This window comes from Sitophilus oryzae, unplaced genomic scaffold, assembly GCF_002938485.1.
Source record: "Sitophilus oryzae breed Bouriz unplaced genomic scaffold, Soryzae_2.0 scaffold_177_pilon_pilon, whole genome shotgun sequence".
In the NCBI taxonomy this organism is placed as follows: Eukaryota; Metazoa; Arthropoda; class Insecta; order Coleoptera; family Curculionidae; genus Sitophilus; species Sitophilus oryzae.
Window position 1 is genome coordinate 5,091,060 of NW_022146479.1, and position 17,450 is coordinate 5,108,509.

The 17,450-nt window shown below is 31.9% G+C and overlaps 2 protein-coding genes across 3 annotated transcripts; both read right to left on the reverse strand.

Moving 5' to 3' along the window:
- Positions 1-271: 271 nt before the first annotated feature.
- On the reverse strand, positions 272-9,076 carry LOC115882163. Of its 2 annotated transcripts, none has more exons than XM_030900036.1 (13): positions 9,019-9,076; positions 7,967-8,060; positions 7,498-7,675; positions 7,087-7,255; positions 6,683-7,031; positions 6,167-6,619; positions 5,980-6,100; positions 5,651-5,793; positions 5,389-5,577; positions 4,197-4,349; positions 2,702-2,868; positions 1,252-1,444; positions 272-1,043 (listed from the first exon to the last, which is right to left on the reverse strand). In XM_030900036.1, exons 2-13 carry the CDS (start codon positions 8,037-8,039, stop codon positions 892-894), a joined length of 2,340 nt encoding a protein of 779 aa, XP_030755896.1. In that variant the 5' UTR covers positions 8,040-8,060; positions 9,019-9,076; the 3' UTR covers positions 272-891. The 2 variants fall into 2 exon arrangements, with proteins under 2 accessions (XP_030755896.1, XP_030755898.1); XM_030900038.1 differs by lacking the exon at positions 9,019-9,076 and adding an exon at positions 8,266-8,288.
- Positions 9,077-10,844: 1,768 nt separating this feature from the next.
- Positions 10,845-14,143, reverse strand: LOC115882164. Its single transcript, XM_030900039.1, has 3 exons — positions 14,129-14,143; positions 13,739-13,979; positions 10,845-11,216 (listed from the first exon to the last, which is right to left on the reverse strand). The coding sequence occupies exons 2-3, from the start codon at positions 13,797-13,799 to the stop codon at positions 10,906-10,908; spliced, it is 372 nt and encodes a 123-aa protein (XP_030755899.1). The 5' UTR covers positions 13,800-13,979; positions 14,129-14,143; the 3' UTR covers positions 10,845-10,905.
- Positions 14,144-17,450: the final 3,307 nt, after the last annotated feature.

The following is a 17,450-nucleotide window of genomic DNA, read 5'->3' on the forward strand; positions in this document are numbered from 1 at the left end:
TAAAACTACAATATATATTTTTACGCTTTCATTTTTAGAACCAATAAATTTAAAGATAATAAAATATATATAGGGTCATTTCTGTCAGTAGCTTTTGCGTTTTATTACCATAATTATGCAAGAATAAAATATCTCGGATAACTTTAATAGGACTGTGACAAGGAGTTTTTTTGTTACCTTTTTAACAACATTCAACGTTTTAAGGGTTTAAAATAATTCAACATCAAGATTATTAAATGCTACATTATTAAAATTAAAACGCCATTTCATATATTTGGTGGTTTATTGTGAACACAAATAAAATAACTGTATAAATATACAAATATACACAACACAATATAAAACTTTTGACTTAAGAGTAATAATTGTAAAAAACACATATAAAAAGCAAGACATAGCGTTCAAAATTTTAAAAATACACTATTAACCACTGTACTCTAACTAGACACTTAATTTTATATCAGGGATGAAGTTCTAATACTTATGCAAAGTGTTCGAGATAAAATTTTGCATTTCTTGTAATGTACGAAAATATTTTTTTCAACCTTTGTGATATGAAACTGCATCATCAGTAGGGTTATTAAAAGATATTTTAAATTGATTATTTTGTACAATTCATTCTTTGCCACATAAATTTATGAAATATTCTATTTATTCTTAATTCTAATTTAGACATTATTCAATAAAGTTATAGGGTTAACACTGTTACAATGATAAACAAAATAAAAATGATGATATACCGAATAGATTTAATGTTGTTAATTATATTTTGTCTGTTATAAAAAGGCACTTAATATATTGTTTGGTATGAATATATAGATTACATTGTAATGAAACCTGAAGGAATGTGAGATAATAATTTATATGGAATAATATGAAACCCTATAGGTTTTAAATAGATTTTCCTGATAAAAAGTATGTTAAAACACACAAGAAAACGATTAAGAGCGGACTTGAAGTGAAGGCTATCGATCTTCCAGTGCATCCAGTATTTTCCAGAGTAACCGTGAATTTGATATCATTGGGAAACCGACACAGAGAATCTGAAAACAAAAAGGCTCTGTAGGTAACGTCAAATTGAAGAGAGGCTTTTATTAAATTTTTATTTTTAGAAGGTTGCTTTTTAATTTCCTGAGTGTAATCTCTTGAAAGCTATTATACACTAAAATGAGATATTTTCAAATTATTTCTCTTTAATAAAAATATACTGGGCGAACATTTTCAATCGGAACTCTTAAAGTGTATTCTTACCGGTACATCTGGCGGTAGAACTGACTCCGGAAATAGATAAATATATAGGGGAACATGAACTAGCAGAACTACCACCACAATAGCCTGTGATATCGACGGAATATTCTGATCCACTGATATTTTCACAAGTACTACTCTGATTATCTGGCTTAGTATTGTCTCTGGATAGACAAATGTTTATATTACCATTACTCTGAAAATTTAATATGATTAATATATAGTAGTTACTGGAAAATATTGCATTAAATCATTCAATTTTATTAATTCAAGTACAAAATAAAACACTAAATCATATCGAGACACCGAAACACTTTTAAACACTGAACGCGCGTTTCGCTAACCATGTTAGCATCATCAGCAGATAATTAAAACTTGTTACCATCATCAGCTGATGATGCTAGTGGTTAACGAGACCGCGTCCAGTGTTTAAAAAAGTGTTTTCAAGTGGTTACAATCAATCATTCAATTGGTTAAATCACTCAATTGATTATAATAATTAGGTACACTTTAATTATACAGATAGGTAATAAGTAAAATACTGTTTATTTATTACCTATCGTACTTTTAAATTATATGTCTATGTGTTAATATATACCAGGTGCATCTTAAAAGTGACTCACCCCTATAACTTTTTTTAATTTTTCAGATAAAAAAACGAGATTTGGTGTGTTAGTATATGAACATAAATTAGGATTGATTGGCGTATTCAATTGTTTTCGGTCACTTCCTGTTTCACCGGAAATGACTTCAACTTTTGACTTTTAAATGGCACCCTCAGTATTTTTTTACTTTATGCGATAGAAAATGACACTCTGAATAAAATGGCATATCATATGTCAACTTTTGAATCGTATTTTAAATTTAAATCTAGAGTGCCATGGCTGTATTGAAAATACTAATTTTTAATTAGAGAACCTTGGAAGAATAGATCTGATGGTCTAATGTTTTTCGTGTCTTGTCCTGGCCGGTTAAAAGATGCCAAAATCGTATTTTTAATCATATCTCAATTTTTTTAAATGAAACGAGTATGGCTCAGCATATTTGGAAAAAGCATTTTTTTACGAATAATTTGGTACCACACATTTCATGTTTCGAGTCAAATTATCGTTACATTTATGACTATGGCACTCTAAATTGAAATTTAGAATAGTGTTTTTTTATAATTGAACATGAGAGCATCATTTTTTATCGAATAAATTAAAAAAATACCGAGGGTGCTATTTAAAAATCAAAAGTTGTAGTCATTTCCGGTGAAACAGGAGGTGACCGTTGAGGGTTGAATAATTGAGTAAATTAAAAAATAAACCAATTGAAGTTCGACAATAAAATTTTCAATAAATATTGGCAAAAATTGTATCTATTTATAGTTTGTTTGTAAACAGGTTATTAAAATTTTATTTCTATAATACCATTATATCAGCAAATTATTTTTATTCAAAAATTTATTTACCTGTTCGCGAACTTTTAAATATCTGTTGTCTCCGCCGTAATGGAAATAATTAGGAGAAATCCGATAATAATTGGTGCCCTGCGGCTCAACATATTGTGTTAAGGTAAATGTGCTGGTTCCTCCATTATACTGGGACGTACATGATGGATTAATTACAGCCCTAGGTACTAAAAGAACAATAATATTATTTAATACAAAATATATTCTAAAATAAATATATCTAAACTAGAAATATAATTACTTTCTGTATCTGTATTTTTTATAGGTATGAAAACCTACTAGGCTAAGAATCCGTAGGTTTGTATTGCAGGTTTATACTTAAGATGAAATTTACTTAATAAAAGGAATGTAGAATATATGGGAGAGGGGATTAATCACCGTGACCTTAAGGTGCGTCCAGACTTGAACATTTTAGCCCGAACGAACCAGAACAAACCGAACGCGCAGAGCAGAATTTGCTAAGTCTGGACCTATCTCCGATCGGAACCGAACGTGCCAGACGTTTTCCGGAGCGTGTCGGTAAATCGGAATTGCGCAAAAGGAAGTCTGGACGCACCTTTACAGATCTATTATGTCCCCTTTGTTTCAGTTATAACTTATCATACAGTCTCAGGGGATTGATAAAAAGCAATATCTGAGACGATTTTATAGAGGTAAGTCCTTAATCTCCGATATCAGTCGTACCAAAGTTCACTTGGTACGACTGACTGGCACGAACGGTTAGCTTCAATCTACTGAGGTGTTCGTTGAGGATACAGTGTCCTGTTAAAAACCCCGTGATGATTCAAAGATTGTTATTAATTAAATCAAGGAAAATGTTTGATTTTTCTCGGTGGTAAAATCGGAGAAATTTCATCTGGTTTAGACCGTTGGAGGATTCCCATTCCAGGTTACTGATGGAATCTTCCAGGTTTTTGAGTTCCGGCACATTAAGTTGGTTTCCAATTGGGAAGCAGAACGGTTCTTGTCCAGTTAGTGGTGTCCTCCTTTTCTAGTTAGATTGTTTGTTTTTTCATTGCCTTCTATACGTTTGTGGGCAGCACCCAGAGTAGGAGGACTTTGTAGGACTTGTAGGAATATTTGTCTAATTTGTTCAGCTTCTCTCGACTTTCTTTGACCAACTTCGAATTGATGGTTACTTATGCTGCTTGCATGCCTACCGGATAAGATGGCTATTTCTTGTTTCCAATAGTTTCTATCTAAGATAAGTTGTACGCATCTTTTTTTAATAAAGGCATACGTAAATATACATAAACTACAGAATTATTTAAAATTGGTTTCCGTTTAGATTTAGCCTAGTAGGGTATAGGTTGTTATATAAAAAGTTAGTGGAAAAGATCAACTATTTAAACTCTTCGATCGATTCTATTAATTCTAAACCGAAACGTTCACCTTTTGCTAACATATTATCATCGACAAAATACGATGAAATCAGAAAGTTCGATAATGCCAACCTGATTAGAGAAATGTCTATGTGTAGTGAAAAACTACTTACTACTTTTTATAGTACTAACGACATCCTGTCCGTATGTTTTTAATTGTTCCTCAATTGTCGTTTCCTGGATTATAACAACGTCTCTTTCGGTATTTGACACAACTGTACTGTAATCACCTTGGGAGCCACTTCCGATCACAAGAAAACTCAAATCTAAAATCATATCAATAAATCTACCATGTGGTGCATCGGAAAACGGGACTTAGGAAACTCCATGTTAATTCTGAAAAGACCAAATATTATCTCCCCAGACGATTTTATGCAAAAGATGTATTAGACTTTTTTGAGGAGGCGTTAAAGTTAGTACTAGCCTAGAATTTCGTTTTATTCGGAATCGGCATTTAAATGTTATTTGCTAAAATAACATTTAAATGTAGACTTTATTAGTATGTAAGCCTTTTAAAACCACACAACTAAATCCCTTTCCGAATAAAACAAAATTCTAGACGAAAGTACAACTTTAACGTCTCATCAAAAAAGTCTAAACAACTTTTACGTAAAATTATCTGGGGAGATAATATTTGAACTTTTCAAAATTTACGTTGTATTTCCTATATCCCGTGTTCCGGTGCACCACACGGTGTAACAATCTGACAAATATTCTTTAATTTTTATTCATAAAAAAATTTAAATTCATAACAAAAATTAACCATTTTGTTTTACTTATTCGAGCACGTTACAGACAATTATTGATTTTGTTATATTTACGACATACACACATTTACATAAGAAAAGTATTCCAAGAGATGTGTGAACCCTTTTGTTTTGTAAAGTGTCTGTAACAGGGAGAGAATTTAATATTATAAGTATATTTGATGAAAAGTATTAAGAGTTTTAGAAGATTTAATGAAATGCTAAATCCTCCGCAAACTAAGTGGGAAATTCTCAAGTGTTGACATTAGAGAAGTGGTAGAGCCTAAAGATATAAACGGAGAAATCTTTGTAGATTTAATAACCATATCGAACGGATTATCTTTTCACATGATAATTTACATACTGTTTTATATAAAAATAATATTAAAAATAGAATATAGATATTTTAAAATTTGTACTATTTATTTTGAAAATAAAATTGTTGAGGAATTTTTAATAGAACAGAGTTAATATAAAATTAACAGTGTTTCTAAAAAATATCCTTGACATTTGCACTGAAATAGTAAGAACTTATATCATTTTTCTTGTTGTTACTTACGTGGTAAATACTGATTTATAACCGGTCTTCTGCCAGATATATAGTTTTGTTGCTCGGAATTTGGCGCTGTACGAGTTACAAATAAAACTATGGTTGACTCTCCACCAGCATAAGAGTTATTATTAAGTTGACCATTTCCTATTGCTTCTATCTTCTGAAATATGCTGATATAATCGAAACCAGTTGTTTCTGTATCCGATAAAAAAATAACGAAAATATAATCTTTTTATGAAAGGGTAAATAGAACTGTTTGTGATATTACCGTTGCTGTGTACCGATTGGTTGTATTGTAGATAAAAATCAGACAGGTAGTAGGTCTGATTTACTGTATTATTCAAAGTGCTTCCTCCGTATATAGAATATCTTGTTCCAAATTTGTTTACGTCGATGTTATTTAATATATACCTAAATTAAATAAATATATCAAAAATTTCTCGATTTTCTCCAGGTACCTAAAAGAGCGATGAGGTAAAAGACTGAATAAAAATTAATACATTTTATTTGCCTCATCGCTCCTAAAAGGGCGATCGAGAAAAATTAATCTAAAAATGTGTTCTACAAGAAATAATTATCATACAAAATAGTACTTACGATAAAATTGATTGAACTGTAGCATACGTCCAACTAGAATCGATAAATATATGTAAATCAGTAGCAACCCTATTAATATACTGGTTTCCAGTGCAAGAGAAATCCGAAGTGGCTAAACTGGCTAAAACATAATTTTACATAATTATTTTACTCCCTTTTAAATTAAGTTGGAATATAAATAACTTACGCAAATAAGAGTTTAACGCTGGTATTGCTGATGCGGATAAAGTAGAATAAGAATTATTAACAAAAGTTAATCCTGAAATAGCTCCTGTGGGAAGATACGGCATAAAACTAAGCAACTGATCGTTTAACGTATCCTGTGATACTAACTCGGTGAAAAGTATGTTTCTATTGCAAGCTTTTAAAGAATCTTCTAACACCCCTTTCTCATAAGGCGAATAGTACATGTCAATAATTTGCGATATTTTTAAATCAGTGAATGTACTAGTCCAGGAATCCATTCTTAATGCCATGTACAATCCGTCAAGAGCACCTCGAAGCTCAGCGTCGGTTGCTTGTAAATTGTTATTGCTTTGCAAGAAGAAATATTTCGGATTGATTGTACTGTTCCATCCTCCAGAAGCACCAAGAGATATATTAGGTTGTACTTGGTATGCTGCAGCTTCGGCCAATTCACCTTAAAAAAAGTACAGAACACATTAAGTCAAAAATTTCTAAATAGTAGGTACACTATACACACCCACGAGAGTAGCAGCATATCTATTATCAACCACATTATTGACAGTTTGTTGGTTCAAACCAGCAGCAATTCCAGCAAGCACATCTCCGGTTTTGATAGCTCCAAACTGAGAGTACGTAACACCCAATTCAATAGGACACTGACTAGTATTACTAGACAGTTGTTCAATAACTCCACCAACTCCAAAGGTATTTGGTATAGGTTCCGCGTCAGGATTTGATTCTTCTTCTTCCCCATCACGCTTTCTGCGTGATCTTGAAGTGTATCTAGCTGATCTAGCACATTCTGATTGTTCGTTTAGTCTTTTGTAGTCATCAATTGTATTAGATATCATGTAGTGGAGGGAACACTAAAATAACCGTTATATAAAGTGGTGTTAATAAATAAAGCTAATGACTAAATACTTTTTGTATGGCATTTAATTCTCCATATTGCAAAGATGTTTCAGGAACAGGTAAAAGCTGTACAACTAAACTTTGGAACTTGTGTGATTCTACGCGACTGGCTGCATATGGTATTGCTAGTGTTTCGTCAACTATCCGGTTTATCCAGGCTATTCCATCTTGACGCAATCTGAAATATTACCAAGAAAACTTAAGATAGAATAATATTCCTTTGCTTTCTCCAAAAAGAAACAAATTTCTTCCTTTAAGACAAATTAACCGACCAAAATAAAAAAATATCTGGTTTATTTGTCTCTTAATTCTTAACTGCCAAGTAAAGTTTAGAATTGTTTACCAATCAGCCCAAAAAAAAATATTTGATTTTGTATCTAGCAAATTACTACAATATTGGATTAATACAAATTGCCTCACCTTTGAATTATTTGTACTGATAATTGCCTCGCATTCATCGTAGGATTTGCATCTTCCAATTTTCTAATATACTCAATCAATAAGTTCAATGATGAAGGAGGTCTTACATTTGCCACAGTTATACCAGGCAATGCGGTATTATTATAACATTCTCTAAGTTCTGGCGCTACACTACTTCCTTTAATGAAAAAAGTATGTTTGTATTAAAAATAACACCAGATATAGAATCACTAACAAGTTTGTGTGCTTTGGATTGTAAACCCAGATGCTTTTACAAAAATAAACATTGTATTTTCTAGATTTCTGTTTTAGTCCAGTAACACCCAGTTTTAGTCCAATCACACTGTTTCCAAGTATATATTTATTGCAATGAAACATTAAGTTCTATTTTATTTTGTAAAATAATAATATAATATTTATATATTTATGGTTTTGTTTTTTATATTTGTTAATAAAATGTAAAAATTACCTGCATTATATTGACTAGATACTGGATTCCATACTAGAAAGTAATATGTGAAAAATAGCACTTGTTTCTTCATTCTTAGCAATATTGTTTAAATCTGAAACACTTATAAATATAAAATATATGTATATAGCCTTGCCATATTGGTTTAACTAAATAAAATCCTGAGTTTTTTAAATTATTTTGACTTTCCTTGAAAATGTATATTAAGTATATATAAAAATCAATTCTACCCGCTCTAAAACTTAGCATAGTTACGCCACTGCGTTTGTATGTATTATGATAAGATAAAAATAATATACCTCTAAGTACTCTTGCCTCAGGTTATTATTATTTTATAAATAATATAATATATCAATTTGGTAGATATTTTTGAAAAAAAAATACTACAAAGGATGGCACAACAATTAACTGAGGATAGAATTTAAAAAAAATATTATTTATTGTGGCCATTATCTTAGGTGGGTTCTAATGAAGTATTTATCAGATAAAAAGAATTATTTATGATTAGATCATCATTTCCTCGCGTATTTAATTTTTTTTTAATGATTTACAGTGTGTTGAAATTCTTCGATTAGATGTGAGTCATAAACAAGACGTCTTTAATTACTAATAAGTCAAAAAATCCATTTAGAATCTTGATTACGAATATCGCAGAAACGCCAGTTCCGTCATTTTTAACATTTCTTAAAACCTCGTTACGAGAACAATAATAATTATTATTTTTTATTCATGTATTCAATACGGAAATTGTTATTATTGAAATTATACATTACACATACACTCAGACAAAACTGCATTGTTTATAAAACGATACTTATTAAAAGACGTGTGCTTATGTTGCTTTGTTTAGGATGATCAAATGCAATTGTGCACTACTAGACTCGCACATTAAATAAATTTATAGGCATAATTTCAATTCATTACAAATTCTTCAAACTACTTCAGTACGGTCTGATAAGGAAAACGAATGAGAAAGCTTAGAAAGAGAACTAAAAGGCTTTATAAATAATTATTAAAAGTAAGAGTAAAAATATGGAGAAATTACTACATACCTGTTGGCGTATCATCACTAAATACATGCCAAATAGACTTCACCTATTTTTGATAAGATAAAATTGTTAGATTAGTGAGATATCGAACGGGTTTAAATACGAGGTGTTTCATTTGTGATTCAGACAAGCTTATCTTTTATTGAAAACATTAATGAAAACCAAAACAGAACATACAGGAAGAAAATGCATAATATACAGTAGGGTGGCACCAAAAAAAATAATATTTTTTTTTCTTTTTAGTTACCCTGAAAATCTTGCAAAGTTTGAGCTTTTAATATCAATATTAAGAGGTGCCTCATCGTTATTTTTATTTCCCATTTAAATAACAGGGAGAAACAATTTTTATTTTTTGGAATTTTATTGCGTTCTAACAAATCAGCGTTTGGTAAAAATCAATAGATATTCTTGTAGGAAATTGAACGGCCTTCAAAAAGTTCTATATGAATTTTCATTTAATCGACTCGTTTGAAAGTTATTGAAGGTTAAAATTCAACTTCAAATCGTATATTATGATAACTTCCAGAATTTTTTATATTTTATCACGAAATATTGGCTGAAACACATAAAATATCATATTTTATGTTTTTTCGTGAGAAAATATAAAAAATTGTGGTGAAAAAGGTATCATATTACGATTTGAAGTTGACCTTTAACCTTCAATAACTTTCAAACGAGTCGATTAAATGAAAATTCATATCAGAGCTTTTTTGAAGACCGTTTAATTTTTTCCTACCAGAATATGTATTAATTTTTACAAAACGCTGATTTGTTAGACCGCAATAAAATTCTAAAGAAAAAAGAAATGTTTCTCCGTGTTATTTAAAAGAGAAATAAAAAATCACGACGAGGCATCTCTTAATAGCTCTTATATTAAAAGCTCAACTTTACCAGAAAAAGTAAAAAAATATTTTTTTTGTGCACTTTAATATACAGGGTGGTCCGAATTGTATTCGGGAAACTTCGGCAGCATAATCTGCAGTTAAAAATAAGTAAAACAGTTCTATAAATTTATGTTCTAAAATGCTTCGTTTTGGGGATAAAAGGTGTTGAATTTTCATTTTTATTTCGATTTAAAAAAAAAAAGAAAATATTTGGATGAAAATTGGTGTTTGGGTGTTTTATGACATGAAAAATTTGATTACGATATCAATATGACTCCTACTTGTAGGGGACGCCACCTATGTATTTTTTAACTGGTTTGAAGAGTAACAACTGTTCGTCCGTACCTGTATAAAACTACTGAGTGACAAATGCATTATTATATTTCCGACATTTTTTACGTAAAAGAGGCCTCTTGATAAAAGTCGCTACGAGTAACCGTTTATCAACATATTTGGAAAGGAAATTATCAAAACATGCATGGGCCAAAAATAAATAATATATATAATAATTGTAATCTGGAAACTTTTTTTTAAATTAATCCTATCTAGAAAAAATTATTATGAAACAGTTTCTGTTAAGAAAAACATTTCAAATTTATGATTTCTAATTTTCCAGAATACAAGTATTTATTCCACTCTGTATACAACTCACAATTCCATACATACATTTAAAAAAGTTAAGATGGTTATGAAAACAATATAATTTCTTAAATTTAAATCTAATGAGTGGATCAGAACGTCAACAGTTAATAAACAGTTTTTTTAATTCCTTTTAATTTTGCCAACGACTGCCCCAAATGTCGTTAAATGCTGTTCGTTGACAACTAAAATCCTAAGAGAATCTGTGTTGCAATTTTATTGGATTCTACTGCAGTGGCTTTTAGAAAAACAACTTTTTTATTTTTTAGATTGCTGTTTCAGTGCGCCACAAAGGTATATACTATATATGATATAGCTTAGTTATATTACTAAAACATATATTTACAAAAAAATTGTACACGACATGTTAATATACACTCTTAGGTATTTTTTGTATATGGGAACTGCTATTTTCTTCGGGGCTAATGAGGTTTTCCTGTTCGTCCAGGGGGATTTTCGTTTTTCTGTTTAGACTTTTCAATTTCGACTTTTCCTTGAGCAGTTCGCTAACTTTCCGTCCGAATGCGATTCTGCCATGCTTCTGAGCATTAAACTCGAATGCTTGCGCCAGATCTGCGTTTATGTCTCTCAGCGGCGTGTCTCCTGGTCTTATAAAAACAGGAACTATTCCAGGTATAGCCGGATACGGATTGTACAATCTGGAACTGGGAGCGCTATCTGAAAGTTATTTATTTATTTATTTAAAGGTCCAGTGCTCGATACCATATCGTCGGTAAAATGTGTTAAACTGCTAACTCCATTATTCATGATTTTAGAGGTACAGAAAAAAATAGAATAGGGTTATAGCTCAGTCATTGGGGATTTTTGCTTGGAAAAAAGTCCGGAAGTTTTGCAACTTTGCAGGTTTATAGGTTTTGGGGTCCCTAACTAAAATCCATAAAATGCACATTTCCAGTCTTGCCGCCGGCGCCGCCATCTTGCCAAGATGGCGCCCAAAATCGGTATTTTGTGAATATCTCGAAAACTATGCGTTTTTCGCGAAAATTTGAGGAGAGCAAAATTAAAGAGAATAAAATTTCCTATAAAAAAGGTTTTATGAAAATTTTCGCTAAAGTCAACCGTTTAGGCACAAAATCCCTGGAAATGTTACAATTTTGCGTAAAATTTGATATATTATGTATAGTCGATTTTCCGAAATCAAATGTCGATTAGGGTTCACTAAAACTAGTTTTAGTTTAGTTTCTTCAATTTTGTTATAAAACAGTGGCGTATCATTAATTCGCTCATTAATTTATAAATAATTAATTTTAATTATTGAAAATGTCTACTTGTTTCCACACCACCCAAGAGGTAAAGTATATGGTCTCCCCGGAAGCCTACTCCACTAGATAATTTAAAAACTTTAACTTATCTGCACAAGCCCGACGGATCTGGCTCATTTATGTCAAAGTCGATCGTGTCTGCTGTGCTGGTCTCATCAGGGGGTCTCTCAATACGTCCAACTCTTCATCTTCAGCCGCCAGAGGGATAGGCAAGTCCAACTCCTCTTCATCGGATTCGTTGAGTGACACTTCAGTGACGTCACAGGATTTCCCATTGCAGTATGCACAAATCATTGAACATTTTAATCCTGCTTTTGTGTATCCACAGGCTTTACCATAGTTGTTGGTTTTGCATTTACAGGATAAAAATGCCAAGGGATTTTAGAGCTGGATTTTTCAACGTTGCGACTGGAGTAATGCCTGTTTTTGTTTTCTTCCAACCCGATTCTTCGGCATCTTTGGTACAACCAGACCAATGCTGAACCTGGTGGTAAGTTCGCAATGAATGCTGTCCAGCACGACAATTAATTATTCATAAATTAATGAGCGAATTAATGATGCGCCACTGTTTCATGACAAAATTGAAGAAACTAAACTAAAACTAGTTTTAGTGAACCCTAATCGATATTTGATTTCGGAAAATCGACTATACATAATATATCATATTCATTGCAAAATTGTAAAATTTCCAGGGATTTTGTGTCTAAACGGTTGACTTTAACGAACATTTTCATAAAACCTTTTTTATAGGAAATTTTATTCTATTTAATTTTACTCTCCTCAAATTTTCGCCAAAAACGCATAGTTTTCGAGATATTCACAAAATACCGATTTTGGGCGCCATCTTGGCAAGATGGCGGCGCCGGCGGCAAATCTGGAAATGTGCATTTTATGGATTTTAGTTAGAAACCCCAAAACCTATAAACCTGCAAAGTTTCAAAACTTCCGGACTTTTTTCCAAGCAGGCCCCTTTTTTGATCCCCAATGACTGAACTATTATTTTATGTACCGGGTGTCCACTGTTTCTCATAAACTACTTATCGTATAACTTTGTAAAAAAATATTATAATAAATAAATCGGCCAAGAGAAATAGCTAGAAATTATATTGAAGCTCTAAAAATATCCGCTAGGAGGCGCATTTGTGATGGCCAATCAGAAAACAGAGTTTTTCTCAAAAGTACGCACGTGAGGATATATTTTAAATAACGCTATGGTAGCCAATGGAAAATTTGTATTTTTTAATATAGCGTATTTTTCTCTATCTCATAAAATAAAGTGGTAAGGGAAGGTTAAACTTTTACTGGTCTTTATAAGATATTGAAGGAATAAAAAACGGATTTTTTTTTTCATACAAAAATTCTGCATTACACTTGTTTCATAAAAATTAAAAACTGCTATGTTACTCTAACTCCCTTACAGTGCAAAGAAAGCGCATAATTAACAATAAATTTAACTTATTTTGCCTAGTTTTAGATAAAATAAATTATTTTCAGTTGTCAAGTATATACCTATTCATATTTTAATATTTTGTGATATACTACTATTGCATTTTAATCTGTTTAGAGCACCTAAAACTTTATTACAACATTTCATGAGAATAATTTCACAGCATATTTATTATATGCCGCAAACTAAAACGAAATAATTTTATTAAAAAAATAGCGTTATATTTCATTATTTAATTTAATTAAATCCCTTAGAAATTTGTGTCAAAAGTGATTTAAATTTTTTTTTTATATTTTTTTGTATTTTTACTTGAACATGAACATAAATAACTTAACGTAGGTTAAGAACATTTCTTTATAAATCTAAAGCCAATGTTTATAGTGGGCTTTTGGTACTTTGACATGACGTTTGGGAAAATCAGTGTGAATCGCTACTTATGAGCTTTATAAGCTTAATAGTACGTTACATACCGACCAGTGATGCTAAAATAACAATTAGAAGAGCCGATGAAAGCTGATGTGGCGCCGGCATTGTAGACAGAACTTAAACGCACAGAACTGAAGAGCTGCACTAACCGACTGGCCGTATATTTCCGAGAGTACCTTTTATAACGGACTAATGATGTCCGCTGGCCGGACCATCGATTAAAATGAAGATTTACTGAAGATCTTCATCTCAGGGTTTAATGTCTTCTCAGTCTTTTTGACATTTCTTTAATATGTAATCAATATCACCTTTACTTCAGGGTACTTTATAAAGGGTGCAATCAGATTTCAAGTATGCCCTTTTAACAACACAACAACTTATAGATAGAGTAATCTTGAAAGTATATCTCCGTTAAAGCACACTATCGTAAGTACCTTGAAATAAATTTATCGTGGCCCTTGCCAACGTTTCAAAGCTATATCTAATTAATCACTGACATATGTCTCGATGTTGAGTCTCAAAATTCGTTTGAAATAAAAAGATAAAGGTAATTTACTAATAAATGTTTGATATTATGAACTGCAATTGCACATATTTCTAATAATATACTGTATAACAATGTTTTAATTGCTGTAATCTTTATTAAAATCAGACGCTGCGCAATCAGCTGAGAGAGTAATTTATCAAAATACACCAAAACGCTTTAGTTTGGACGCACACTTTGCTAACCATGTTAGCATTTAAGTTTAAATCATTAACATCATAATTATTTTAATGCTCGGCAGAACAAAAAATTAAATCTGTCCATCAACATGTTTTTTAATATGAAACATTTATTAGTTATAGCTATTATTACATACTTCATCATTTTAATGTCAAATAACGTCTCAACTCTGGAGAATATATCAAGGTAGCTGATTCTGAATTAATGAGGGTTTAATAAAGTGTCATATTTTGCCTATATTTTCCTAATTGTTTTCTATTCTTGGATTAAATTTAATTTAACTAATTTAGCCTGGATATTGAAAGGTTCGATTACCAATAAATTTACAAGCCTATATCTAATTATTTTCCGACATTGTAATATGAAACTGGCGCACACGTCTGTGCTTGATTTTTGAGGAGTTGAAGGATTGTAATTATATACTCAATTATTATTGAAGGTATTTTTGGTCTTAAACGAATTTCCAACGTAGTTTTTATTAAGTATATATATTTCAGACATCCGCTCAAAACTAGGCAGTGTTGTCCTGTCAATTTCCAATGATGAAGCATCATTTAAAACTTTTTTCAAGCATGTAATAGAAGGTGGTTCGCATCACCGATGCTTTTAAACGTCTAGCTATTTCAACTTCCCGTTATAGGTATTTTCTGCATGACTAACAGGTCGAAACCTTCACGTTAATAGAAATTTAAACCTCTTTCCGTCATCTGTCATTTTTTAGACATCATGATTGATCCTTACATGCAGTCGAATGAATATCGAATAGTGGAAGGTGAGTCACTATTTGATTTGTTTTAATAAAGAAACATAATGTAAAAAGAAAACACGAAATATATTTGTCAAAATAACAACACACTGACAAGAGGATGAGGTTGATTAAGATTATCATAAATGACTAATAGACCCTGATAAGATACCTTGAATTAGATAAAGCAAAGAAGGTAATCCATTTTGGGAAAAAATGTATTAGGTAAATATTTGATAAATTTAGCCCTAGTACATTTCACATATATATTTTGATTAGTTTGTTTATTTAGATTAAATTTATGCCGCATTAGTAGCTATTATTTGTAATTTTGCTGATAAATTGGTCATAATTGTAATGGCATATTACTATAACGAATGTATTGTATCTTTAAATTAATTATGCATTAAAACGCACCACAAAAATTATTTGGCATATTAATGTCAATATGGTTAGAGACATACAGGGTGTTTCAAAAAACATGTGCCATCTCTCGTGGGGAGATTCCTCATGTAAGAATAAGATTTATTTCTCATATCAACGTAGGTCCGATTCTGCTTTGTTTCGTAGCTATAGGATGTCTTTTTTTTCGATTTATTATAATTGCTTTGCGATTTAACACCCTGTAGCTGTAGCTATGAACCAAAACGGAATCGGATCTATGTTGATATTAAAAATAAATTTTATTTTTCGAGAGAGATGGCATATGTTTCTTGAAACAACCTCTATTTTGTTTTCTGTATTGCTTGCTCATATCTGTTTTTATTGGTATTATAACGTTTTGTTATAATTTGTTATAAGAAACCGACCTGACTCATCTCCATCAAAGGGCAAGAGAGGGAGCGAGAATCTTTCACCTCTTCTCCGGCAGGGAGTGAAAAAACCCAGGATGGAAAGCCGTCCAATACCGGGAGACAAGCAGGGACGTATCACCAGCTTTGCCGCTATTGCTGGACAAATGAAAATGGCGGTGCTGCCAAAGGATTTCCCAGAGGTTCCTCTGACCACCTACCAGCAAACGTCTCTAGAAGAGGCTATACTGGACGAAGTAGTGGCGATCGGATCGCAACACAACGATCTACAAGTGGCGGCCATCACGGACTGAGGAGCAAGGGGAAAAACACCACCTACCTGCTGAGTCTTATCCAGGCTCAGAACTTCAATGTAAGGACATCGAGTTGGCGATCATCAAATCGAGGGAGGAGGGTGATGGTCAAGTCCTCACAATAGGAATTGAGCTCAAATCCAAGAAGGCAATAGAGAAAGAGAGACACATCCTCTATTATAGAAACGGGACAACACCGGTATCAGGCCTAAGGAGAGAGCAAGTTAAAGAGATGGAGAAAATGGAGACAGATCCTCCAGCCTACACCTCACGGGTACTTCAGCCGGAGGCAAGCTCCTCGACTGTGAAGGGCATGGAGGGCCAAACTCTAACCATGGAAGGGTGTGTACCCTCGGAGGAAGAACATCTGTTGTCAGCGGAGAATGGGAAATACCCTGTCCCCTCTACAACAGGGGTATGATGGGTTATAGACTGTGTGATGAGTTATAACTCAAGGAAGGGGGCGGAATAGATCTTTAAGGTCGCAGTGATTATATAATCCCCCTTCTCGCTCATTCTACATTCTATAATGGCTCACTTCAGAAAATGAAAATTTGGTGTGTGGATGCGAAAGGCCCTAATCAAAAAAATGTAGAGATGCGATGATACAGCAAACAATTATTATACCCTTGCAGGTTTGAACTCTGTAGTTGTAATTAGATAATTACAACTTAGTTGTAATTATTAATTTAGATAATTTAGGCTTACCGATAATCTGATATGACCACGGAAAAAGATGTAAGAAGTTTAATTGGTTTCTTTCGCAAGTCAACCCTAGAACTATTAAACTGAACAACATATGAAACAGTGTTATTTTTCCAACTAACAAATAATTATAGAACAGGGTTACAACACAGGGAACATAAGTTACTATTTTACTAATCAGTTGCTTCCAATCTAGTAAATAACAAACTGTTTTATTAATTTATGATTAAAATATATTTATAATAAGAAAAAAATAAAAACAACAATACAACTCTGATTAAGTATTATCGAATAAATAAAAACGTACCCGGCTTCCATTGTGTGCTTGTCAAATTATGTTTGATTATTACCTTAGCATAAACACCAATAAATTGCTTTAAAATATACAGTGATTAAGCAGGTTTCTTCGATTTCAATTGTTACGTGCAACTTAGGTCCTCGATATTTTTTGGCTCACACTGTCTAGACTTAATTTTA

What these genes read in the sequence shown, in the direction of transcription:
- LOC115882163 (XM_030900036.1), bottom strand. Translation starts at nt 8,039, where the DNA reads ATGAAGAAACAAGTGCTATTTTTCACATATTACTTTCTAGTATGGAAT. An exon ending in AGCGTTAAACTCTTATTTGC is followed by an intron (nt 6,101 to 6,166) that starts GTAAGTTATTTA and finishes ATTATGTTTTAG; the next exon opens with CCAGTTTAGCCACTTCGGAT. An exon ending in TTCTACCGCCAGATGTACCG is followed by an intron (nt 1,044 to 1,251) that starts GTAAGAATACAC and finishes TTTTGTTTTCAG; the next exon opens with ATTCTCTGTGTCGGTTTCCC.
- LOC115882164 (XM_030900039.1), bottom strand. Translation starts at nt 13,799, where the DNA reads ATGCCGGCGCCACATCAGCTTTCATCGGCTCTTCTAATTGTTATTTTA. An exon ending in TATTTTAGCATCACTGGTCG is followed by an intron (nt 11,217 to 13,738) that starts GTATGTAACGTA and finishes AATAACTTTCAG; the next exon opens with ATAGCGCTCCCAGTTCCAGA.